Source organism: Seriola dumerili, unplaced genomic scaffold, assembly GCF_002260705.1.
Source record: "Seriola dumerili isolate Sdu_G_001 unplaced genomic scaffold, Sdu_1.0 BDQW01000331.1, whole genome shotgun sequence".
Classification (NCBI taxonomy): Eukaryota; Metazoa; Chordata; class Actinopteri; order Carangiformes; family Carangidae; genus Seriola; species Seriola dumerili.
In genome coordinates, this window is record NW_019174586.1 from 876,620 (window position 1) to 903,115 (window position 26,496).

Genomic DNA, 26,496 nt, shown 5'->3' on the forward strand with positions numbered 1-26,496 from the left:
TTGATACTTTGCGTACATTGTTTTATACTCCTTAAAAATGTATATTTATGTATTTCTATCTATCTATCTAAATCATGATTACTGTGGGACTTGTAATGAAGCATTTTTACAGTGTGGTGTAGACCGTTTTCAAGACAAGCACACAGGACATGTGTAAATAATAACATGAACAGGATAGCTCTGTTACATTTAACCAGTTCCAGGATCCTTGTTATATGCTCACTCATTGTCATGGTACACTTGGAGTCATTGGAGACGAATGGAGTCATTTTCAATGTTACTATTTACTGTGAAAAGGTTTGTTAGATATTTCAACTTTATGTCAGCAGTTTCTGTTTGGTCCTTTCCTCCCTCAAGCTCTTGTGGCTGAATGGGAGTAAATTCCTCAAGCCAGGTTCCAACATTTTGTGGAAAACCTTCACAGAGAAACGGAGGCTTCTTTTTCTTCCCCTTATCTGAATTGGGGCTCAACAGATAGACGCTGTTTACAGTATGTTGTTCAGATTGTAAAGTCCTCTGAGGCAAATCTGTGATTCTTGCCTATGTAAAAAAAATGACTTGACTTGAATAAAATGTTCAATACTCACATACACTGCAGATGTAATGTTTGATCGTCCACTCACATATAACATACAAACATCTTTCTAACTGTTACTCCCTGTTTTAGTGACTACAGCACACACATTACACATCTTCATTTAGGTTTCACTAATTTTACTTCTTCAAGTTTTTAAAACTGGCGTTAAGAGGGTTTCATGTGTGTGCTTTTAATTCTTATCTAACCCAGGATGAAAAAGGAGAAGCTGTCACCCACATCACGTTTTACTATGGCTTTGAGGCCTTTAAGAACCTGAACAGGCGTTAATTCAAACTGGTTGCAAATATGAACTTGACACACTGAAGCTTCTTTTCTGACACTGACACTGAAACTAAATATCAAATGATTCATTATCTTGTTAACAAAGTCTTGTCAGACCTTTACTGTTCCACCCACATGTTGCCTGATTCACGCATTTCATATCAACCTCATACTGCATTCAATTGCTTGGATGAAGGTGGAAAACTTTGGCATTGATTCATTAGCCTACATTTATATTACATGAGAACCTTAGACTACCATGTAGCTACATTTCAGGTTAAATAAAAGTGCATTTGTAGCCTATAGCCCTGAATCACATGAAAACATCTCAGTGGTACGATTCCCGACCCAGCCTAAGCTGTCAGCTCTGAAGAAAAAAACAAAACAAAACTTAAACACACGGTTTCAGACGGAGAAGTGTTGAGAAAGATAATTGGACTAGTGTTTCAAAAACACACCCAACTCTCAGTTTCTCTGTCCACACAAAAGGTCTTCAGCACTATGTGTGAGTGTGTTTGTGTTTGTGTGTGTGAGTGGGGGTTATGGACAGAGTCACCAACACTTTTTTTGTGGATCAGGACAGATCCTTTGGACATGCTGTGTTTACACCAGTTCAAATGCCAATGTGCCCATGATTCACTTTGACACAGCAGGCTAGTGAGACACTTACACTTACATGTGTAAGTGTGTGTATGTTGTTACATACATTATGCATTTTTCTGCTTATGGATATGGATGGGTGAAGATTGAAGAACTTTTACACACGTGTGCAAGTCCTAAATCAAAAACAATGCAAACACACACACATAGCTGTGCCCAAAGACACACCTTCACAGTGTGAATGTGTCAGTCTGGATACTAAGTAGGTATCGTAGAAGGGGCACCAACAATCTCCAACATTCACACACACTCCCACAGCCTCCCTGAAGATGGAGTCTTGTTGGTGAGCTGGCTGCCTCCCTCAGTTACCCTGGGACCAAAAACAGTGTGAATACACTATGTGCATGCACACACACACACACACACTGTGTCCCGCAGCTACTAATGCCTGCTTGGTGAGCTGTCTGCCTCCCCCAATTACTTCACCGCGGCCAAGAAACAGTGTGACTCCAGACGCGCAACTTATGCCCTGTGCTGCGCGCACAGCTTGGAGTTGCAGATGACCTTCCATGGAGCAGGTTTTGGTGAGTGTGTGTTCACTTGGGAACAGATGATGTGCATCATGGTTGACCTGGCCTTGACACGTGTCACTCAGTAGTGAGTAAAGCCAGCCCACCCCTGCACCAACACCCCTGCCCATACACAAGACCTCCATGTCCCGTCCCATCCCACATCCCACCCGCATGCTGCACCACACCTTCTCCAGCAAACCGTTTGTACTGAAGCCAATGGATAATTAGACTGAAACTGTGATTTATTCGGTCAGATAGGCACATGGTGTCCTTCATCTTCAGTGTCCGCGTTAGTGGTGCACCATGGAGTGAGTTGGCAGCATCTTCATCCAGGGTCCATGCAAGGAAAGGCCATCTTTCTGTCAGAGGATTTTCAGTCAAATAGCCCTGAATCTTATGAATATGAAATGTAAAAATGCATTTGTTGGTGACACATGTAACTAGATGCACAGAATGTTTTGTCCCTCTGAAATTTGCCAGAGGTATGTCATCTCTCCTTTACACAAATTTAACTAGTCCATATGCTGTGTTAGATCATCACCGCTGGGTTTCCCTGTCATGTTTGTGTGTTCTTCTGTATTGTAGGCGGCTCTCGGCTACTTTCCAAACTGGCCTACACCAAATGAGACAGATGATTTTTTGGCTTGAATGCCAAATGAGTTTTCCCACCTCCTGTCCTCCTCCAACCCCCCCTTGTGAGCGCATGTGCCAGGGTGGAACCACACAAAACACAAACACTGTTCATAATAAGCAATAGTCATGCAGTAAATATACTTTTTTTTCTCAAGGAGCTGTTAAGACTGTTGTCACCACAAACCTCCATCCCACTTCCATCCTTCATCAGCAGCCGGCTCCCTCCCACACTGAGCTTTGTCTTAAATGGGAGTTCCTACTATAAGTACATTAAAGGTATTTATCTTTTAAACACTGGAAACTTTTAGGACACTTTTCTCATGTTCAGAAACCAAATTTAAACAATTCTGAAGATGTAATAAACTGTACTATTTTAACTGCCTCAAATAATAAATAAGAAGCCTATTAAGAAACAATTGTACATTTGACAGACAGTAGTGCGTGAAGACAGTGACAAAACCCCCCTGCCACTGCCTTTCTTGTCGCTTCCTGCGGTGACTCTTACCCCTCCTCCCGGGCTGACGTAGAGCGGGTCCTCCGCTGCCCACGGCTGTGGGCGAAGACCAGCCGCGGGTATAAACAGCCTGCCGGGACTCCAGCACGTCACTGCTTGAAGCCGCAGCAACTCGGATCACCAGAGCTGAACCTCAGCAGAGATAGCAGCAAGCAGGCACTTCCACGCCGCGCAGGCTAACTCGCTTTCGGCTTTGGTTCGAGATGGAGACTCGTTGCACCATGAGGAGGTCCAGCGCCCACAACTTCAAGAGTGAGTTTCTCTCTATCTTGCACCAGCAGCTTGAATGCACCGAGTGTTCTTGATTTTGCAAATGCATTTCTGTGATTTGGATGGCTTACTGCAGTTTGTAGTCTATCCCCTGTGCTTTTAGGCACAGTCATTTTTGGTTATATTTTAAATTATATATCAACTTAAACGCCCAGTTAAATTTAAATAGTGTTTTTGTTTTTGTCAGAAATGTGGAGGAATGTCGCTTTGAGTCAGAAGTGCAAGGTTCATGGACGTTTTGGGGCTCGAAACATAAACTCTTACTGGAAAACCAGTTTATCCCTTTATTTGGTCATTTATGTGATCACATCTATAAGGAGAGGTTTTTTTATTATCTGTTTTGGCTTTCCTGTAAAGTTTACCAAAACCTCATTATCTAATCTCTCCATGTCTCTTTTACGCATGGAGAGATGTAAGCTTAATTTATGCGCACATGATGCAAAGCTTTATTTCTCAACTCACGCCGACTTTGGGGTAAATAAGACTTAGGGCGACTCTAGAAAGGTGTCCTGTTCCACCTAAAAGCCCCAACTCCAGCTCCCCCTCAGCGTCCAGCGCGGCTAATGGTTCAACTTGTTAAGAGGTCAAGAGGTGAGCCCCTGGAAAATCTTGCGCGCAGCAGATGAATGGGAACTTCATCATTATTTCATGCATGTACTTTTCTCGCGGTGGCCACCTTTGTGCGCTGTTATCCGAGCTGTGCCAAGAAGCTGTTGCATTATTGAGGAGAACCCGAAACTGATCTGTGTCTGGTTACCTATTTTACGCCTGTCCTCTCTCATGTGCCTCTCAATGGAAACATCCTTTCGGTGTAGATAGCCTGAGAACTAGGAAACCAGGTTAATTTAAGGCAATGAGGCACGTGTGATTCACGTTTTGTCTCTTAAAGCTTGTTTTGTAGATTTCTTTTGTGATTTTTCTATTCTTAATTGCTGAAATTCAGAGGTATGTAATCATGACACAACCGACATTGAGACCTATGTAAAGTGATCAGGTGGATATGAATGGATGAATGTTTTCTGTAATGTAAACTGGTGAATTATATATGAATCCCAAAGCTCTGGGGATCATCAACAAGTCACGGGTGAGAGCACAGCAGTGCTAAAAAGAATCACTGACATCAGCAACAGGTTTGACAGACAGACAGTAATGAAATGCTGATGCCAAAAGCTGAAATCAACCGCTCTTTCTTTGTCTGTCACTCTTTCACACAAACAATGTGTACATTTATCAAACCAGGACTAACTACTGCAACAATGGCCCTTTGCTGCTAACCTGGCCTTCACTTGTGTTCCTTTATTTCTCATTAGAAATAACCACCTCTATCTTTCCCTCCCTCCCTCCAGGTGGACTGTCACTGTGGCTGATTCTGTGGCTGGTGGTGGTGAAGCCGGGCGGGGTGGGCGCATGCCCCAGGTTGTGTGTGTGTTACCCCACGCCCATGACGGTCAGCTGCCAGTCCCAGAACCTCACCATAGTGCCGGCCGGTGTGCCCTACGACTCACAACGTGTTTTCCTGCAGAACAACCGCATCACAGAGCTTCGGGCAGACTCTTTTGGCTTCGAGACTCAGGTAAAAATGACAATGTGTGAATGTGTGTGCCTCTGCTGAATTCCCCTCCAGAATATGAAGATACTGTGAACACTCTTTTATTTGTCCTCTCACAACCTGATTTCTTTCTCTTCATTCTGTACAGGTGCTGTGGCTGTATGGCAACAATATCACATGGATCGAGGCCGGTGCCTTCAGTAACCTCCGAGTGCTGGAGGAGCTGGATCTCGGTGATAACCCTTCGCTGCGGCACCTGGAAGGTGGAGCATTCAGGGGGCTGGAGAAGCTGCAGAGCCTGCACATGCACCGCTGCAAGCTGGCTGCTCTCCCCCATGACCTCTTCCACAAGCTGTACAGCCTGCAGTTTCTCTACCTGCAGGTAAAGCCAGCATTTACACATATACCTAAAAACATAGAAACAGATAGTCATGCATGAGAATGCACACTTGATGCTTGCTGGAACACACACTTGTGTTGCAGCATTGATGTTTAAACGCATTAGTCCCCGTACAGTTTCCAACATGCAGGCTGCACACCCACTCACACACCAACACATTTATACTGCACATGTTTAATTGTAGGTTCAGTGAGTTGCGCACAGCATGCAGTCACCAAAATGCAAACTGAGTACATATTAAAGCACCCAGAAGATCTAGAATGAAAGCAACATACTATATAGCTCTGCAGAAACAATTAGCAGTATTGAGCAGTGCCAAAACAAAACTGAAATTTCTGTCACCATCATATTATTAAACAAGCACAACAGATTGCTCTCAGGTGACTGCAGGGAAGAAATTACACAGAAAGATTAGTGTTAGCAAAGTGAGCGTCTGCCAAATCCTCCATGTAGATATTCTGTAAATGAGTGTAAATTACATGAAAAATTAGTGAGCTCACACATTTCCTCTCAACAGCAGTTGTAGCTGCAAGCCAGATGAAACAAAATCAAACCAAACTCTAAGAACAAGAAATAAAAAGTACTCAACTTAACTCAACTTTATGTATAAAGCTCTTCAAAACCAGCACAGTAGAACCAAATAACTTTGAAGCACAAAGAGTAGAAAAAAATAATGTGTAATCTACTCTTTTGCCACACACTGTCATTGTCAATGTTTAGCTTTTCTGGCAGTCATTTCAGTATACTCTGAAAATTAAAATGCCAAGATTTTTCATTATCATTCAGTGCGTTTTTTTTGAGAGTTGTTGTCAGCATTTTGGCGGCGGGCTGTGAGTTCTCAGCTGTTGGAGTGCCTTTGAATCTAATCAGATAACGAGTCCCTGCCAAAATGCCTTGTCAGGGAATGAAAAAACCCTCTCACATTCAGTTTGGTTCCAGGTCACTTCCGATCACTTTCAAATAGGACATTCCTCAAGTGTGTATATATTCCCCATATGTGGTACTTTCAGAGGAAGTAAGGGACTTTGTCTATCCTGTCACAGCTGATTTCTAAAAGGGAAAGTACATGTGACATACAGTTTATGACCAAGAGCTTCTAATCAGTTCTAGATTTATGGCTTAATTAAGATTGAGCATTTATTGTATGACTCAAAAGAGATATTTTTCTTAAAGGCAGTTTTTGGCAAGAACTAAACCCAACAGCTGTAGTTGTCCCACTTGCTTTTACAAAGCACTAAATTTTCTTGTATTTTGACTTTGCTCTAGGAGAATCAGCTCCACTTTCTGCAGGATGACCTGTTCTCAGACCTGGTAAACCTCACTCATCTCTTCCTGCATGGAAACCGCATCCGCGCCCTCTCTGAGAATGTGTTCAGAGGCCTGGTCAACCTGGACCGCCTCCTCATCCATGACAACCGCATCAGGCAGGTCAACCGCCGCGCTTTCCGCGACCTGGGCCGTCTGACCATCCTTTACCTGTTCAACAACTCCCTGGCCGAGCTGCCAGGCCAGACCATGAAAGACGTCCAGGGCATCCAGTTCCTCCGCCTGAATGGTAACCCCTGGTCCTGCGGCTGTGAGGCTCGTCCCCTCTGGGAGTGGTTCCGCAAGGCCCGCATTTCCTCCTCCGAGCTCATGTGCACTTCCCCATCCCAACGTCGTGGCCAGGACCTCAGATTCCTCAGGGAGCTGGACTTCGCCCTCTGCCCTCTGCCTGACCCCGGCTCTCTGGCTGGATCCACCACAACCACCTTCAGCACCAAGACCCGTTGGTGGTTCTCCAAGCACAAGCCTGCATCTTCATCCAAGACCTTGTACCAGAAGAACACAGAGACAGTGAAGGCCTTCCCCTTCTCTGCCGTCAAGCCCCAGTACCTCCCCAAAACCCCCGTCGAATCCTTCTCCTCCAAGTATGAACTGTCGGAGGATGAGGTGGCACTCCCCAAGCTGGAACCAGAAGAATACTGGGCCAATTACGGTAACGAAGACTCCTCCATCCGCTGCTTCGAGCTGGAGTGTCCGCCAGGCTACGACAACCCAGCCTTCCCCTCATCCTCCTTCTCACCCATCACTCCATCCCTCCTCCACCTCCTCTCCTTCTCCATAGTCACATTCTCCCTTCATTTCCTTTTCGGCTGAACTCTTCTCTCCTCCGCACCCTTTTCCTCCTCTGATTTCTGCCCCTGCTCTTTCCAACTCTAACAAAAACCTGGATCTTGATTCCTTTCAGTTACCTCCTCGAAGTGCAGGGGGTGTTTACGCTGAGACAGGAGACAGGCAAGGCAGCAGGGAGCTGTTTCAAAGAGCCCAGATCAGTTGAGCTGATGTAGAGCAGGACAGGATTTCAATTTTGAAGTAGCTGCTGCCTACCAGTACAGGCTTTTAAAAAGCAGGGATTAAATCATGAAAACTGGCTCTGATGCACACAGTACAAAGGCAGAAGCCTACAACAGGATCATGGAATGATAGAGATACTACACAGAGTGCTGGTGGGGTCTCCACATGTTTTTTTTACACCACAGCTGTAAACAACGCAGGCGTTGCAATTCATCAACAGCTATTTTCTATAACAACTATCGCTCACCATCCAATCACTGCTAACACTATCCCTCACTAATTTACTTTCATCATGAATAAAAGTGGAGAGTAATAGATTATATGGCTCCACACGAGGTACAAGCAAGAGGTGGATCAACACAGATAATGAGAGACAAAATCAATACAGTGTGAGAAGAGTGAGCTTTAGATATTTATCTAAAAGCAGAAAAGGATGAGAGGATCAGGGAGATTCTGCAGCCAAGAGCAGCTCTCCTCTCCTTCACATTCAAAATCTTGTTCCTAGAGATGCCAGCAAACCACCACCACCACCACCCACACTTGTACATACCACACATCGTCCCTGTACATACACCCATCACACGTTGCTCTGTATTTTAGACTATCTGGATTTGTACTTTAATTTTAGTACTTTTTAGTAAACGGCAGCTTTTGGTGATAAAGGATCCTTAGATTGTAAATGGAAGGCAAATAAATCGAACTCCTTTTCGGCCCTAGTGTTTTCTAGCCTCTTCCTCTCTCACAAAGACCAAAAAACTTGTTCTCAATTTCCCAGACTGATGTTAAAATTAAAAAAAATGCAGTAAGGTTAAACATATCAGAGCTCACTTTCAGCATGAGCAGAGAAATAGATGTTCATAACCAAAAAAAAAGGGAAGGGGAGGGTTGTTCTCCTGGTTTAGACTGTTTTGTGTGTGTTTTTCGGTTTTTGTTGTGGTTTTGTGTGAGTGAAAGTGGACTGCTGTGGACGTAAGAGACCAAAGTCCTGAGGAGACCAGTTTGTTGAGGTCTCTTAATTAAATGAGTGCCGGGGTATTTGTGTGTCCGATTTAACCCTTAAAAATGTGTCCTTGCTCTGTGTGTGTGTATGTGTGTGTGTGTGTGTGTGCTATGTGTGTGTGTGTGTGTGTGTGTGTGTGTGTGTGTGTGTGGACCCAAAACTGTTTCACAACCAAGTGTATATTTTCAATAATGCATGGGAATATGAGTCTGTGTATCAGTTTTTCTTCTTTTTTTTTTTTTTTTTTTTTACTATTTTACTATTCTGAACCCATTTGATAAATCCAAGGTTCTCATGTGAATTGAATGACATACAGTATATCCGTACTTTATGCTTACAGATCACAACAATCAAACTGTCATAAGTAAAACCATCCATCTCCCATATTAAAGCTGTGTTAGAGAACCTCTCTGATTCCAGTTTGTGTTTTTGCAAAATAGGATGGGTGTTTACTCCTCAATCTGTTCAACGCAATGCCAATCCGGATTGTGGTCTGCATTATTCATTCAGGCCATATGTTTCAATCTGAACCAACCTGAATCATAACTGTGAGTTTCTGCATAGAACATGAAAGATACTGTGACGCTGTGAGATTCTGTATTTTTCAATAGAGGAACTTGTTAGGACAGTGCTTTGCTTTATTAAAAAAATAAAGAAACAATCAAACACAAGTGAGTGGGAGTTTTTTTGTTGTTTCATGCGGTCTTTGTTTGCTAAGGATGCCACAAAGGAAAATACAAAATGGGCAACAGTTAGCTGCCACACAAGCACAGTCACAATGTATATAGACAAGAATAGGTGGAAGAAACCTTTACAGTGACAACATTGATTGGTTTGAGTATCAAAGCATAAAACTGACAACAGTCTAGTGTTGCAAAAATGTATTCACCAAGTCTTGAATCAATAGCTTATTTAAACTTTTACACAAGAATGTTTTACAATTTTGCTCTAAAATCACAGTGAAATAAGGGACTCGAGGATGAATGTGGTCCCTTTCATCAGAGGTCTGATAAGTCTATTATATCGACATCTGATAGCTTCAAGATTTTTGTACAAATAAGGGCAGGACTGCCAGGAAATTGTTAATAAAGAGCATCACGTCATAGTGTTCCTGTCAAACCCATTAAAAAAGGGAGGTGTGTGTGTGTGTGTTTGTGTGTGCACGTGCATACGCAAATGTGTGAAGTGTAAAGAAATCCATGTGACAGTGTGAGCGTGTGTGGAGAAGGTGACCAATCTCAAATGTGTTCACTTCCTTCCCCGCCCCATTTCCTTTTCTCACCATGTGCAGAAGGCAGCTATATCGGGCTGTATTATACAGAAAGATGGGTGAACAAGCTGTTGAGGTGTGTGTGTGTGTGTAGGGGTTCTGGGATGCGGGTGTATGTGATTCAGGGATGGGGCAGAATGGGGAAGACGCCAGGATGAAAATGTGACAATGTGTCCAGTGATCAGCACACCCCCTCAACAGACTAACTCTCACCATTATGATGATGATGATGATGATGATGATGCACACACTCATACATGTGTTTACAAGTGCAATGACACATACACATCCATGCACAAGTACACACTGGAGCGGCCTGTATCGCCTCACATCTGATCACTTCTTCACAAATTATTTGTTAATTTCACACCTTACTTTGCTCTCACTTTTCCTTCTTCCTCTTTTCTCCCTTTTATTTTTCTCCTCTCTGCGACAAAAACTCGCCCCCACTCCTTTCAGTTCCAGAACTTTCTTTTCCATGCACATTTTGAACTCAAAGGACCTTAAGGTGCACTTGCACTGAGACAACATACTTACTGTTTTGTCAGTTTGATTTGTTTTGAGTAGTTTGGGCTGTATAAATTGCACTATTGCCCAAGGCAAATTTTTGTAATCCTGTTGCTCAGGCAGAGGAGGAGACGCTGCATGGTCAAAACGTCTGAGGAGTTTTACTATTATGATAAATAAAATCATACAGTGGTATTGCTCGCATATTGATGTTTAACTGATTCATACAGAGACAGAGACCAATGAAAGAAAAACAAAAAGAAAGTGTTTGTACTTAGAACATTGGCAAATCAGATGTCTTAAACATCTGGAGCCTTTTTGAGGATTTGCGTGTTGCCAGAAAGCTAACTTTTTTCCCAAAAGACTGTGGTAAACACATCAGCAGGTTTAGTCTTTTCCTGGGCGTTATTTGTGGTCAGAAACAAATAAAATATCATTACTGTTATCCTAAATTTTCAAAGAACAATTAAATAATTCAAGCTTTCAATGAGCAGTTATATGCCGTCAGCGACCAAGTGTGTCGCGTGTTTTTGGTAAAGTCGTTTCACTCCACCTTCCAGCATTTGTGTTTTGTCTGCACATGGCTCCAGATAACATAAAACGTGAACTAATATTTGACATTATGGCTTATAGAGTGGTAAAAATTCAAATTAAAACAGCTTTGGAAGAAGTGAGGTTATATTATGTAAAAAGAAATTCACTGTGGGTCACAATTTCACAGAACTGCAGAGATGGCAGTAACGGGTGGTGTTGACATCCCCCCTCAGCTTTTTGTACCCAGGTTAACCACCTCAAGAAATGTACATCAAAAACTTAAATCGTGACTAATGTGATAACCTTTCCCACATTTCAGTTGCTTTTTCTTGGCAGCACTGTAGGCGTCTGCCCTCTATGCCTGAAAGCAGCTGCCTGGGTGGTCATGGGACATGTTTACTGTTTTTCCGGTGCAAGAACACAACCAAGACATTAGCAGAGAGAATTTCTCTGAAGTCGTCAGACTTTGATGATGTGCGCTTATCACACACTGTGCCCACTCATTCCCCCCAACTCCTCATCCTATTTTTCTTGCCTCTCTTTTATGTGTTTGCCTGCCTTTCATATGCTGTCACTCAGTCTTTGTCTGAACCCCTATCAATCCAGCTCTTCTCTCTCTCTCCCTGTCACGCAGTCCTTCCCACATGGTTATGCTTGTCTTGGCCAAGCCTGCGTGTTGGCTCCAACGTGTTCGTTGACGTTCACCTTCACACATGTCTTATTTGCAGAGGACGAACTGAGACTCACACCCTGACGTCAGAGGGCTCAGGAAGGAAATGAAGAGGCTGAGGGAGACTTTCAGAAGGGTGAAACGAACTCATTCACTGCTACTGCATGCTGAGTGTTTACCCTGAGAAAGAACACAACAGACTAATTATCTTTTCTTGACATTAAAGAACATAACAGGTTCATAACTAAAGTCTGATAATGCGGCACTGCAGTCAACATGACAACTGACCTATCACATCTATAATTGATGAACATCATTTGTAGCACTGCTGCACTGACCTGCTCCCATTGTCCAGCACATGGAAACATGAGCCTGTGGGGCAGTGAACATCTGCTCCTGATAGCGCACCGAACAGAAGAGGAAGGAAAAATAGTGAGGCAAAACACAGAGATGAGGAGATTCTTGGACTATATGAATAAATCATTTTGAGTGGAAACACTGACAATTTTCACAGAAACAGCAGGACTTTGCCATGAGTTCACCCACTGAGCCCATCGCTTGTGAGCATGTGTGTGTGTGTGTGTGTGTGTGTGTGTGTGTGTGTGTGTGTGTGTGTGTGCATGTGCATGTGTGTCACTGAATGAAGTGCTACCAAAAAGGTGAGAAGGGCATTACTGGGAAACCTCCAAAAACATACAAGACTTTACTGGAAACAACTCTTCATCATCATTGAGCCTCATGTATGTATTGTGTTTGTGCAAACGCAAAAAGCAGCTCCTGCAGAAACAGTGACCACATGAGTAAAGTAAAGGTCTATATGGCAAATGAAGAACTGACTCTTCCAACTGTGAACTTGTAACTGGAATATGGATAATATAACTCATGAGCTGAACTAAGTATTCATGCAGTTAACTCACACTTTGAAGGCAGTGGGGGATGTATTATTTACGTTGAACCTGTGATTGTCTGTGTTTTTGTGCAAAATAAGAAGGTGCTTAACAGATCCACAGCAGAATTATCAAACAGACATTAGAATTCACCTTTATCAGCTAAAGAATCAGGTGATAAGGCGCTGTAGCTGCAAACGTACAAAAAAGATCTGAATTTATGAATGAAAAATCTGCCTTCTGTTGTTGCTCCTCTCGTTGCTGGTTTGTACGCACAGAAATGTCTGAATGAGTGTTGGTGAGCATTAATGTGTGCACTGATCATGGGACCACAGCCAGGAGCTCTGTGCATCCGGTCTTGAGTCAGTTGGAAGTAAAAGAGGAGAGTGGGGTGAAGGAAGGGCACATCTGTTTGATGGTCTGTCTGCTCCAATGAAGGTTTACGCACACGGCTAAAAATACACTGCAACAGACTGCAAATACAGATTGGGATATAAAGAGACAGTAGAGATTCGATGGAGGAAACAGTGAATGAAAGATTTAATCATATGACAATGACAACATGAGTAAAAGTGACTGCATAGTCAAGATGAAGTGTGTGTCTTGAGTTTGCTGTTAACACGAGAACAAAAGAACAGTGATTAGATGGGCGCTTATGAGTCAGTCACACCGCCTCGCTCTGGGAGGTTGTATAGCCCATATTTGTTGGCACAGACGCAACTTGTGACGTCTTTTAGATAATTTCTTTAAGTGCCCAAAAATGTGACTGCCACATCCTCTGTGGACACGAGGATTTGCTAATGCTATTCCGGTAACACCATATTTGCTCTTGACTCTGGAGTACTCAAACAGATCGGTCTGTTGCTCTGCAGGGTTTTCTCTCACTTTCTCCTTGTTTGTCTTGGATGCTGTCTTTCAGCCATCTCATACATTTGGGGGACCTGCCTTCATCTGCCCCATTGTTTACAGAGGGCATTATAGAGATCTTCTGTTGAAAGTACCAGAAGGGAGGATTAATCTCAAAGTGTATCTTGGGTTTGGCTCAATGGGATGACACAGATATGAGACCAAAAATGTCTGGCTCCCACAAGTCTGCCAAATGTCGAAACACAAGTCTTCTGTTTTAAAAGTTGTCTCTTTACTCTGAAAACATATTTTAAATGTGTTACATTACATGTAACATTTTATATCATCAAATGTATTGAGATGCCATTACTGTAAACATAAGAAAAACCATACACAAATCCATTGGTGACCTCCATCTTAAAACTCCTTTATCAAGTTCATTCCTCACTTCAGTCTGTGAATTTAACATCAACTGATTCTGTTTGCATCATGATGGAACAGGAGGTCGGATAACATTACATGCATGACGCTCTGAGAACAACAGAGGACCAAGAAGAGGCTTTAAGAGCAGAAACAAAGTCTCTGGTCAAGCACACAAAAGGATACAAAAGGATACAAAGAAAAGTATAAAAAAAAAACACTTGCCTATAAAGTTGTGATCAATTGTGATGCTTCTATTGGCATCCTTGTTTAAAAGGTGAGCAGGGAAGATGTCTGATCTTGAAATCAGGCATGAAAGGTTAACAAAAAACAAACAAAAATCTAAAATCAAAAATGAAGCCAGACCTTATGATTGGCTGTTTCTTTAGCAAGAGTTTAAAACCTATAAGCAATACTGAACGATTTTTAAGGAACTGTTTATCGAGAGTTTGAAAATGTACCAAGTTCAGAATGTACAGAAAGAGAATAAATGGCCTGTTCTCCAAAGACCCATTCAGAGTGTACTCCTGGGTGCAAAACTTATCACATTATTCACATTTGGAGTTGTTCTTGTTGCTTTTTCCCCCTCATTTTGTTAAAAGCGCAACCCACAATCCATACACTAGTTTTTCCACACACCAAAATTCAAAACTCAAAAGTCTTGGGCTATTATTCCCAGATTGATTGAGATATTTTATTATATCATGATAATGTAGTCATACATACAACACCTAAATTTGTGTTTGCTAATATTGTACACAACACAGTGTGTAAGAAAACATCATAACATTTCACAAATGATAAGAAAAAACTGAAGACACAAAACACAACAGCGACAGCAACAAAACAACAAACAATTTTGTTGTTGCAACTTGATGAATGTTCTAAATAGTCAGAATGTATAATTATGTTTGTCTATGCAAGTAACACATAAAATGTTTCAGAAGAAACCTTTCTAATAACAATGGTTTCGTCCGTCATACTGAAAACCCCTTCGCTGAATATATTGGTACAGTCCCACTCCCCACACGCGCCAAAGTTTTGTTGCAGTGATGGCGTCTAAAGCAGGTAGGTGTGTGTTGTGCATGTTTACTGTGAACAAAATCATGGACCGTCGAATAATTATATCAGCGTAATTGACAGCTACAGTATAGAGGTGTGATGTGTCTTCTTTCCATTTGATATACAGGTTCAGTGAATTGTCCTTCTTGTTTCAAGCGGCTGTCCTCTCGTGTTTTGGTTAGACTGCTGCCATGGAGTCATGTTAGCTTAATGGCTAACAGTTGAACATCCAAACTGGCTAGATTTAATGATAACATATTCACATCAGAGATTTAAATCCCTGCAAGTGTTTGATACCTTTGGTCGGCTGAAATCAATGGCTGCTTGTCTTCTTTTACAATAATCCCTTTAATTAGACCTATTGAAAGTGTTACCTATGTTATGATGAGTGATGACAAACGAACAGCAACGTGTTATTCAGGTCGTCGAGGGACGAAGCGTAAAGCTGAGGTGGCAGCAGAAGAGGCGAAACCGTCCGTGGAGGAGAAGAAGGACAGAGGAGACGGGGAGAGCGGCCAGGAAGGGCAAAGGGTGGTCATTGAACACTGGTGAATAATATCACATCATACCTTGCAATGGAATAAGTTCTCAGATAAATAACTTTAGTTGACCACTTCACCACAAGTTAAAGTTATACATTCACAATTTTCAAAACTACCTAAACATAAAGGCATTACTTCGAATTTCCTCTTCAATTACTGAATTTGTAACTCATGATACTGTCAAGTGTATAAGCAGCCTTTCAATGTAAATTGGCAAGCTGATGTTAATTAACTAACTGGTTCATGTGCTGTTGTGTAGTGCGATCGTAATGCATAATTATAAGATGATCATATATTTTGCATGGCAAAATACCTACACTATACACACACCTTTGTATTACTTACATGCTCAAACTTGCAAGGAGATGTGCTTTACTACAGTAGGTTCCAACCTTTAGAACCTGACATGCCCCACAGCCCTTTTTTAAATTGGAGCATCTAAAGTACCCTGTCATAGCAATACTTAAATAGATGCAATACACTCCTGGTTTGGGATCAGTGCCATGCAGGTGCTTTTGTGGTGGGCAGGGGAGAACTGGGAAGTGTAATGTTACATGGTAATAATGTAATGGTTGTGAACCACTGCACAGTGACATCCTGAAGCTCAGGCAATGAAGTGATTCTGAAGAATAGTCATTAAATACATAGACTATTCCCCAAAAAATGAAGCAAAGTAAATGGATAAAATGGTAATATTCAAGTACCTCACAACTCAAACACAGCACTTAAGTAAATATATATAGTAATCCTCCAGCCAGACACCTCATGGATAACTTTAGTAGACTGTGTAGATGTCAACCTGATGGTTTATGTTATTTCCTGCAGTAAGAGCTGACGAGTGTATAGGCGTAATGCTGAGGAGGTCAAATCTGCTCTCCTAGCTGCCCACCCTGGACTGACTGTGGTCCTCAACCCTGAGAAACCCCGCAGGAAAAGCTTCGAGATCACTCTGCTGGATGGAGGCAAAGGTGAGGAGGACCAAAAAGGGGAAATCCAAGAATAAGTCAGCCATGTGGTGTCGCTGTGGGAAGGCCATCATTCTCAGCCATATGTCACTGTCTCCATTTTTGGACTTTTACCCATCTGTAGTGGCTATTAAATGTTAATTTCACCATGAAATATTCACCTCGGAGATGGATGCTAGTGGTGGTGAATGGTATTTCATTTGGTGTACATAGCATTGAAAAATATGACTAAACAATGTGTCTTGCTAGAGGCATTGCAGCAATTACTTGGGATGATCACAGACCTTGTTTTGGACATTTGTCAAATGGTAACTGTTGTGAGGAACAGTTACCATTTAAACAATTTATAGCAAGGCCTGTGATCGTCCTGAGTAAACTGGGACATGGTGGGTGGAATGAAAAATAAGGACATGGGATATTTCAGAAGGAAAGTTATATACTGGCATGTGTTGTGAACTCAAACTTAAGAATTAGCCGGATATGAATAAAACACATTCTCCAAGCATTCAGTAAAGCCACAACACAAAATTGTATTTCATCCAAAAGTTTAAAAGGTTTCACACCAGCTGTAAATTGGAGACGTTAACTTAAGAAGTGAAGAAAGTACAAAACTTGTACTTGGCCAGAGTCAGTGTCTCTTCTGGCTCATTAATCCCTGCTCGAACAGTAAACAGGAAGCTATGTTTACCAGCAGTAGCCACTGGAGACAAAGTGCTTACAAACGATACGCCCATGTCTAATTAGGCACAATGTGCCAAATGTTTCTTGTGTTAATATACATGATGATCATTTTGCTCTTATGAAAGAGGTTGGTACACCACTTGCTCCTCACTTTTTTAACGCCTTATTTTGGAAACATCTTAAATTGTCTTGTAAGCATTTGATTTTACTGCTATCCTCTTGATGTCTCACTTATTTTCTATATTGTTCCTATGAATTACACTGTTCTCTTATGTCTCATCCCTAAAGAAACATCTCTGTGGACTGGAATAAAGAAGGGTCCACCTGCTAAGCTGAAGTTTCCTCAACCTGATGTTGTAGTTACTGCTCTACAGGAAGCTCTGAAGGCTGAGTAGACGCCCAGTGAAGGTTTGTTTCAAAGCTGTCTGACAGAACACCTAAAATTGAGAACACATGAGATAGGCAAAAGCTTGGCAATCAAGATTGGAAAGTATTGCACACTTACACTTTTATTTAACTCAGCTGTAATACAGATAGAAATGCACAGTAGTACACATAGTGGAGGTAAAAGGTTTCTGCTTTCAAATTAGGTTGCCAAACAAGAATTTAACAAAGATGTATACATGTATATTTTTGTGGAAAAAAACAAAACAAAACATGATAAACTTTTTCGTTTTTGAAAGTATAAGTTGAGATGTGATGTTTTTAAAAGGAAGTTTGACATAATCTGTCAGAAAACAATTGAAGTTTTTAAAATATGAAAGAGTTTAAAGTTTTGTGCTAAATATATATTTGAAAATTTTAAGGCTTTAAAAGTTGGCTTTCTCAATTTACACTTGAAATGCTGAAATGGCAGCCTTAAACATAAACACATTTACTCATTGCATTTTACTTTTTACCAGCATCTTCTAAGATACTCTGTAAGCAGTTGGTGCTGTTGAGTATTTGTCTTGATTCACTGTCCCATTATTTATATTTCCACACCCCACCCCCACCCCCCCAGACCCATGTTTCACAACCTAAACTTGGATTTCCTTTCATATCTTACCAGTTTGAGTCACCAGGCTAGAGAAGATGTTAACTGTTTGATATTCAAGCTTATTACTGTCAACCTTCAGCCATTAGACTATATCCAACAGACTTACTTCGACAGGCAGGCTAACTGGTGTAGACTCATCCTGTAAAATGAAATGAGCAGGTCTGAAAATGAAATGCTGTCAACAGTTGGCTAGTTTAATCCTAATTTCTGCACGTGTGTGATCAAGTTTTAATAACTCACATGATCAAAGTTATTCAATTCAGTCAAAACTACTTTACTTACCTTCATATTGTGTCAACTGCTGTTGGTTGAGACTGATGGCCTCCTAGGTAACTCAGGCTTTTGTTAGGAGTACCTAAGCACTCTATAAAGAGTGGTGTGTTGGGAATATTTATATTTTAGAGTTTAACAATAAATATCTTGCCTTACATGCAGCCAGGAGTTCAGGAGATGTGGCTGTGGAAGCAGAATGATGAGGAGTGACCAAGGAGATGCTCTCAGTCTCTCCTCTGATGATCCAAGCTCCAGCAGCTCATCTTCTGGGTACATGGTGACACCTAGTGGGGCCTCTCTGAGCCAACACATTTCTCAGACGCACAATTTTGCTGTTGTTTTTAAGTGTTTTCTCAGCAGTCACTGTGCTTTTTACATATGTTTTTGGTAAATAAAGTTTTTCTTTTTTCTTAATTGTTGTGTTGTTTTTTTTAGACTTTATTTCTATAGTTTCGAGAATTATATTGTTGAGGTTTGGAGAGGAGCCACAACAACATCTCAGAGAATTTTTGCTGTAGTGAGTTGGATTGATACAACCATGAATGTATTCTGATAAGTCAGTTACAACATTAAATGCATATCTTAATTTTAACTCTTACACTCAGAAATGAATTCCTCGAGAGAACTGTATTTGTATTTAATTAGTATTTGTCAAATTCAAAATGTATAAATTTTGGTTCGAAACATACATAAATACAAAAGTAAGTACATTGCAACTCAGAATTCAGAGTAATCCTAAATAGTTGGTTACAGCAATTAAACTCTTGAGTATTAATGAGAAAATATTAGGTGTGACACATCTGTACTATTCCCCTGTGATAAGGTCCAGTACAGCAAAGAAGGTTTTGCAGAAGCTTCAGATAATCGAAAATCGAGCGACTTGTCTGGTCCTGAAATGTCCATTCAGACAAGATTAAGGAAATGTATTCTGGCCTCTCCGGGTTGATGGTGGAGGAGAGACTGGTGTTAAATCTGTTAACATTTTTCTGGTGAAGGTGTGCTCTTAAACTAGGGATAAGGTAAGGCTCTTCCTCAATCTGAAAACTACAGAAAACAGTGACTTTCGGGTGGCCATCAGTGAAATACTTTACCATCATTTATTAGAGAATCTCTCAATATGGTTGCTTTTGAAAAATTGATGAAGACATTTTTAATGTTGCATTTATAGACTTGGGACTGTAATGATGAGTGTGTTCTGTATACGGTTTTTGGAGACTGGGTAGATTGCAGTGTGTATGCTGCTGCACTGTGTGAGGTTTTATTTTAAATACATAAATATAAGTATTATAAATGTAATCTCATCATCTGTTTCATGAATGTTTTAGCTACTTTTTCGCTATAGAAGAGTATATGTTCCACAGCTATTTGGATCCCGTTAGATGTGTAACACCTACTCTTCTTTACACACATATATATGTATGTGAAAGCTGTATTTCATTCTGAATATATAACGTAGTGTATCCAATTTCAATGGGATCAAAGCTTCAAGATAAGACTTGTGACTATATCACGACAAATTTGTGTTACTGTTAGATGAAACTATTTTCACCTTAAAAGATCAGGAAACGGCAACAAAAGTAGTTTTGGATAATCATAGTATTCTTTTTCTAAAATTTATTTCCAACGTTTTGTTTGAGCTTCAAATTATTTTTCTTATCAACTGAAGTAAACGATGGAAGAACTGGTTGCTAGCAAATGGTTGCTAAGGACGTGACTTCATCATCACGTGATCTACCACAGCACTGGTTCCTCATGACTTGAGAACGTACTTTGTTTCTACAATAAGGCTTGGAATTAGTACGTAAGTACTATATATTAAAAACAATAAACTCATAAACATGTACTGTAAAATACGGGGGTAGTTTATACTGATATTCGGAGCGTTTGTAGGCAGGCACCCCGCCTTTGCTGCTGAAATTAGTAAGGCTAAGTTAGCCACGGCCTGCTAACTGCTAGCTTGCTGGTGTGTTTGCCTGCAAGTGACTGAAAAATAACTTACTGTAGCGAGGGCTCTATACAAGAGCGCACTGTCTCTGGTAGGTTGAGAGCAGGTACCTGGTTACATTAATTAAATATTTTCGGTTCTTTGCCTGTAGGTATGATTAAGTAAACATACATTCATTTTTTAATATAACATTCATATGCCACATGTCCACTTGTTTGAAAATATCAGTAATCTTTCTTTATAGCCCCAGTTTGTGCTTCTCATGTATCAGTAACATGCACTAATTAGGGCTACTTTCTTTTATAACTTTCTTTTATAACTCTCAGGTACTGTATTATATGAGAATGTTGTAAATTAATTGTTTGTGATCCACACCATGCTTGCCTCCTTTTTTGCCACGCATCTGTCAATATTCTTATCATTTTTCTAAAGTCAGTAATTACTCATAGAAAAATATATTCATACACAATGAAAAGGGTCTTTAATTGCATCCCTTTAAGTACTGCAGTATTTGAGACATTGCAACAAGAGACATTTATTGTGTTGTTGTAGTATTGTTTATGCATGGAGGGCTGCAACAAACTTATCTTTTTTAATTTGCAGATTATTTTCTCAATCAACAAATTGTTTAGTCTTTAAAATGTAAATAGTGAAAAATGCCAAATTTCCCTGCAGCATAAGGAGATCTATTGAAAATTGTTTATTTTATTCGACCAACAGTCCAAAACGCAAAGATTATAATCAAAGAAAAGCAACAATTCGTCACATTCAAGAAGCTGGGACCAGCAAATGTTTGGCTTTCTTGCTTGAAAAACTACTAAAGTTTATTGATTATCAAGATAGTTGCCATTTAATTTTCTATCAATCAATCTTTTACTTTTCTTTTATCATAAAATTATCATAACACATTTACTCAGTGCTTGGTGGTTGTTTTTACCAGCATCTCCTAAAATACTTTGTAAGCAGTTGGTGCTGTTGAGTATTTGTCTTGATTCACATTTTCCTTATGTTTATTTTGCCACCCCTGTCCTTACCTTGTTTTATTTTATTTTAATTTTAAAGTAAATATCCAGACAACAGTCACTAAAAATCTGCCTTTCTTGAAATGTTAGTGCTCCAGTACTTTTTATTTCATTAACAAAACATGAACAAACCAGAAGAAAAAAATGAAACGGTAATTGTAATTGAATTTACTCAAACGTGTTCTTACAGCAGTGTGCATGTAACTTTGTCCTTTGTGTATGCTGTTGTTGTCAGATATTTGTAACCCAGACTTTCTCTTATCAGTCATGGCAACAGAGGGTGTGGAAAAGACGAGTGAAGATGTTCCAGCAGCTGGGAAGGTCAGCACCAGGTTCGACCTGGAGAAGGAGACTGAACTTCGGTTTGAGGTGGAGGCAGGAGAGGCAGCAGAGCAAGTTGAGCTGGAGCTCCTCACAGGAATGGCTGAGGTGTTTGGCTCAGAGCTGAACCGCAACAAGAAGTACACATTTGGAGCAGGCTCTAAAATTGCAGTTTTCACCTGGCAAGGTTGCAGTGTGAATCTTTATGGGAAACCAGAGGTGAGCACCTGGAGGAGGGTATATGTAATTTTGTGAACGTTTCCATGGGGGTTTCTGCTCTGAATACCATAATATTTTCATTTACCGGTGGCATACAGCATAGTATCACATTTAACCTGGTAGGACTTGTGTTTGACATTTAATGAATGAGAGGCTCAAATAACCAGTTTTTCCTCCCTCATCACCACAGGTGGCTTATGTGTCCAAGGACACTCCCATGCTGCTCTACCTGAACACACACGCTGCCCTGGAACAGATGAGAAAACAAGCAGAGCGGGACAATGAGAGGGGGCCAAGGGTAGGTTTCAGATAAAGAACTACTGTTTTCAGGGGTCTCTATGTAAGATTGTCACATCCTAGAAAATGAATTTTGCATTAACACTGAGTAATAAATCATCCCTCAGGTGATGGTGGTGGGACCTACAGATGTGGGGAAGTCCACAGTGTGCCGGCTTCTATTAAGCTATGCTGTAAGGGTGGGCAGGAGGCCAACACTGGTGGAACTGGATGTTGGACAGAGTGGGGTAAGATGAATTGGAGTTATCATAATCAACATAAACCCAAGCTATGGAAATTGGTAGAATAACACCAGCTGATATTTTAACTGTCTTGCATCATAACAAGGAGAATAATCATCTTAAATTCATGCAGAGTGAAACTACTGCATTGAATGTATCTGTTTTATAGATTAGTTATAATGTTCCACCTTTTGGTCAAGAGAGATATAGCAGATTTAGAACCATAGCATGGCAAAGGCATTACACTTTCTTAGTTCACTCCATTTTAATGGCAGTGAAAATTATAAAGGATGTAGTAGCCTATCTTATATCATCTATAATATTTACATCCAATTATGTGCTTTCAAGCCATTGTCATGAATGTCATAAGACAAAGATTTCTGGACAAGACTGACAAGACTGACAATCCTAACATAACTAATGACAATCAAATTTCTATAGGATGAAAGTTTTAAAAAACTTAACTACTTAATTTCCACTTGACATTTGGAAGTGGATTGCTGAATACAGAGTTCCAATAAGAGTATTTATTCATGTATCATCCTCCTCACTGGTTACGAAGAATGAAACACAGCAGAGAGAAGATTTGTTTTACCGATGTAGTGGGACACAGTAATTTTTCATTTCCTTTGTTCATGTGAAACAGCAGTACTGCACTAGCTGTATTGTGTTAATTACAATAGTATTAATGTATATGTATATATGTTAATGTTTAATTTTCTGGGTCTTTTTTGTTTTTTGTTTTTCACCTGCACCCTTAAATTTCAGTTTTGGTTTTCTGCTCTTGCTTTGTAAAAGTGCCACAGGCATTAAGTGAACATCCATTATACAGATCTTATCAATATAAGTTATAAGGAACTCATTCTGCTACTTCAGGTGTCTGTACCCGGGACAGTGTCTGCACTGTGCATTGAGCGTCCGGCAGACGTGGAGGAGGGTTTCTCAGTCCAGGCTCCTTTGGTCTATCACTTTGGCTCTACTACCCCAGGGACCAACATCAAACTTTACAACAAGGTGAGAAGAAGAAAATTATGGACATTTTGTAACATAACAATATGAAGCCGAAAACCCACTGTCAAATTACAGAGATGTTCTGCACTGTCATTTTTCCCTACCTACTTAGTCTGCTCTTTTTTCATGACTTGTAGCTGACGTCATGCTTGGCCGAGGTGTTTTCCCAGCGCTGTGAGGTGAACAGGAAGGCCAGCGTGGGAGGCTGTATCATCAACACTTGCGGCTGGGTGAAGGGCTCTGGATATCAGGCACTGGTCCACTGTGCCTCTGCTTTTCAAGTGGATGTTGTGCTGGTGCTGGACCATGAGAGGCTCTACAATGAACTCAAACGAGACCTCCCTCACTTTGTGCGGGTTGTGCTCCTACCCAAATCTGGGGGTGTGGTGGAGCGCTCCAAGGAGTGCCGGCGGGATGCGCGGGATGAGAAGATCCGCGAGTATTTCTACGGCTTCCGTGGGGTGTCCTTCTACCCTTTTTCCTTTGAAGTGCGTTTCTCAGACGTTCGCATCTATAAGATAGGGGCACCATCCATCCCAGACTCATGCCTGCCACTGGGAATGTCTCAGGATGACACACAGCTAAAGCTGGTGCCTGTGACACCAGGGAGGGACCTCACGTATCATGTGCTGAGTGTGAGCAGTGCTGAGGACGGAGAGGAAGGTGCTAGAAAGGGTATAGTGGAGAGTCCTGTGTGTGGCTTCATTGTGGTGACTTATGTAGACACGCAAACACAGGTGATGAAAGTGCTGTCCCCAGCGCCCAGACCACTGCCAAGGCACACTCTGCTTATCATGGACATCCGCTTCATGGACATGAAATGAAGTAACACTTCAGGAAAGTCTGACTCGGTCTGAAAGGAAACAGGGCTCACGTTAGGGAGGAGTTCTGCTGAGAAGATATTTGTACCAGAGGAGCTGGAATTTGTTTCCTAGTTGTCTTGTTTGTGCTTTGTACAGACTACAGAGGGCAGAGAGAAATATTTACAGAACGAAATTCGTTGCTCTGTAAATTACACCCCATTTTATAGACAACACTGTACAGATGTTTGGGCAATTTGTGGCAAAGGATTTTTTATCAGTGGGGGAATTATTTTCTTGATAATTTGTTTTAAAAACATTGTTTTTTTTTCATAAGTAATAAATTTTTAAATGGAAAAAGTTCTGTGTTTTGTATTAACTACACTAAGTGCCATGGTTAGCATGTTTTCCTATCCTGCATATGCACTGTGTATCAGTTCGAATTTATTTGCCTATGTCCATTACCTAATGGGCTGGTTATGAAAAACAGAAAAACATTTGTGTCTGAGTATTTAAATACAGGCAGTATTCATAAGGTCTGTTTACACAAGTGTAGGGCAAAGCTTGTTTTCTGCATTAATTGGTCATAAAATGTGATGTGATCTTCATTTAAGTCCCAAATGTAGACACAGTGTCCCTAAGATGAAATCACACAAACAATTATAATCTTTTGTGTCTTTATTGAACACACCCATTAAAAAAACCCAGTACTGGTAGAAAAAGTAACTTAACTCTTGGATTTGATAACTGGGTGGCAGCTCAGACGAGCTCTACCAGTAGCTGCTGATCACAATGCACAATGTTCAGGAGGAATTTTGGACCATTTTTCGTATAGAACTGCCTTAGCTTCAGCAGGTGGACAGCCACCCTGACATCCTGTAAGATAACTTGATAAACTTGGGAATTAATTTCTCCTTCAGTGATGTTGAGCTGTCCAGGCCCAGGGGCAGCAAAGCTCCACGTCATGATGCTCCCTGCACCCTACTTCACCTTTGGGATGATGTTTTCATGTTAGTGTGCAGTGCCCTTTTTACACCAAACAATTCGACCCTCGTCTCATCGGTCCATAAAAACATTTCCCAGTAGTGTTGTGGAGTGTTAAGCTGCTCTTTGGCAAACTTCAGATATGTATGTGAAGTTTTTTTGGAGAGCATGGTGTTCATGGCAGGACACCACGCTCAATGCAGCCATGTACTATGACTTTTTGTGTATAGTAGACTCATCATCAAGATATTAACCAGCTCCAATGTTCCTTTAAGCCTTTAGCTCTTACTGTTACTCAGTTCTCAATTACCCCACTTCAAGGGAGAGTAGTGACAAAACTAACTAATCTCCATTAAGACAGTTTATGTAACTGGACTGTTGAATATCTAAGCTCTTTGAGATGACTTTGTAATCCTTTCAGTTTTATCCAAATCAACAATTCTTTATAGTAAGTGTTCTTAGATCTCTCTTTTGCAAGGTGTTTTTCACATCATCAGATGTCTCTTGTTAATATCAAACTCAAAATATGTCTTTTTTTAAGTCAAAGTAGCTCTAACACACACACCTCCAGTCTTGTTCATTGATTGGACTCCTGGTTTGATAAATCTCGACTCCAATTAGCTTCTGTTAATGCCATTAGCCGAGAGGTTCATATACTTTTTCCAGCCTAAACTGCGAATGTTTGAATGTGTTATCAATATGGACAAGAATAATACATTAACCTGTGTGTTATGTTAAAATAGATTGTGTTTGTTCACATTTGGGATGAGAATCTGACCATGTTTTAGGAGAAATTTATACATAAATGGTGGTCATTCCAAACAGTTCACTTACTTTTTCTTGCCACTGTAGTACTGTACTTTCATTTTACAAATTAAGATTTTACAAACACAACATGTGATTATCCTATAAAATATGATGCATTGTAAGATACAATAGTTAAAATTTTGCTCACCCTGTAAGTATTTAAATGCTGCTTAATGCATGAGTTATAAAAATCTAATAATATGTATGATAGATGTAATTCTTAATGGTGCTATTTTGTATATTGAGTACTTTTACTTTTGATACTTTTGCTATTAATACTTAATACGTACTTTAAATTGAATGCAGAAACTTTTACTTAGTAATAGAGCATTTTTATACTTTGGTACAGGAGCTTTTACTTCAGTTAAAGTAAGTTATTCTCAAATCTTCCACCACTACAAAGGACACTAAACAGACATACCAGTATGTCTGCGAACAA

The 26,496-nt window shown here is 40.6% G+C and overlaps 3 protein-coding genes across 4 annotated transcripts; all 3 read left to right on the forward strand.

Moving 5' to 3' along the window:
* Window positions 1-3,312: 3,312 nt before the first annotated feature.
* On the forward strand, window positions 3,313-7,536 carry LOC111232715 (reticulon-4 receptor-like 2). Its single transcript, XM_022760348.1, has 4 exons — window positions 3,313-3,430; window positions 4,795-5,021; window positions 5,146-5,379; window positions 6,664-7,536. The coding sequence occupies exons 1-4, from the start codon at window positions 3,382-3,384 to the stop codon at window positions 7,534-7,536; spliced, it is 1,383 nt and encodes a 460-aa protein (XP_022616069.1). The 5' UTR covers window positions 3,313-3,381.
* A 7,361-nt stretch (window positions 7,537-14,897) lies between these two features.
* selenoh (selenoprotein H) lies at window positions 14,898-18,816 on the forward strand. Its single transcript, XM_022760343.1, has 5 exons — window positions 14,898-14,936; window positions 15,352-15,478; window positions 16,298-16,440; window positions 17,407-17,526; window positions 18,593-18,816. The coding sequence occupies exons 1-4, from the start codon at window positions 14,921-14,923 to the stop codon at window positions 17,511-17,513; spliced, it is 393 nt and encodes a 130-aa protein (XP_022616064.1). The 5' UTR covers window positions 14,898-14,920; the 3' UTR covers window positions 17,514-17,526; window positions 18,593-18,816.
* Window positions 18,817-20,151: 1,335 nt separating this feature from the next.
* On the forward strand, window positions 20,152-24,548 carry clp1 (cleavage and polyadenylation factor I subunit 1). 2 transcript variants are annotated; one of them, XM_022760265.1, is made up of 6 exons: window positions 20,152-20,231; window positions 21,663-21,937; window positions 22,128-22,235; window positions 22,342-22,461; window positions 23,332-23,469; window positions 23,604-24,548. In XM_022760265.1, the coding sequence occupies exons 2-6, from the start codon at window positions 21,665-21,667 to the stop codon at window positions 24,288-24,290; spliced, it is 1,326 nt and encodes a 441-aa protein (XP_022615986.1). In that variant the 5' UTR covers window positions 20,152-20,231; window positions 21,663-21,664; the 3' UTR covers window positions 24,291-24,548. The 2 variants fall into 2 exon arrangements, with proteins under 2 accessions (XP_022615986.1, XP_022615987.1); XM_022760266.1 differs by having other exon boundaries at window positions 20,168-20,227.
* The last annotated feature ends 1,948 nt before the right edge of the window (window positions 24,549-26,496 follow it).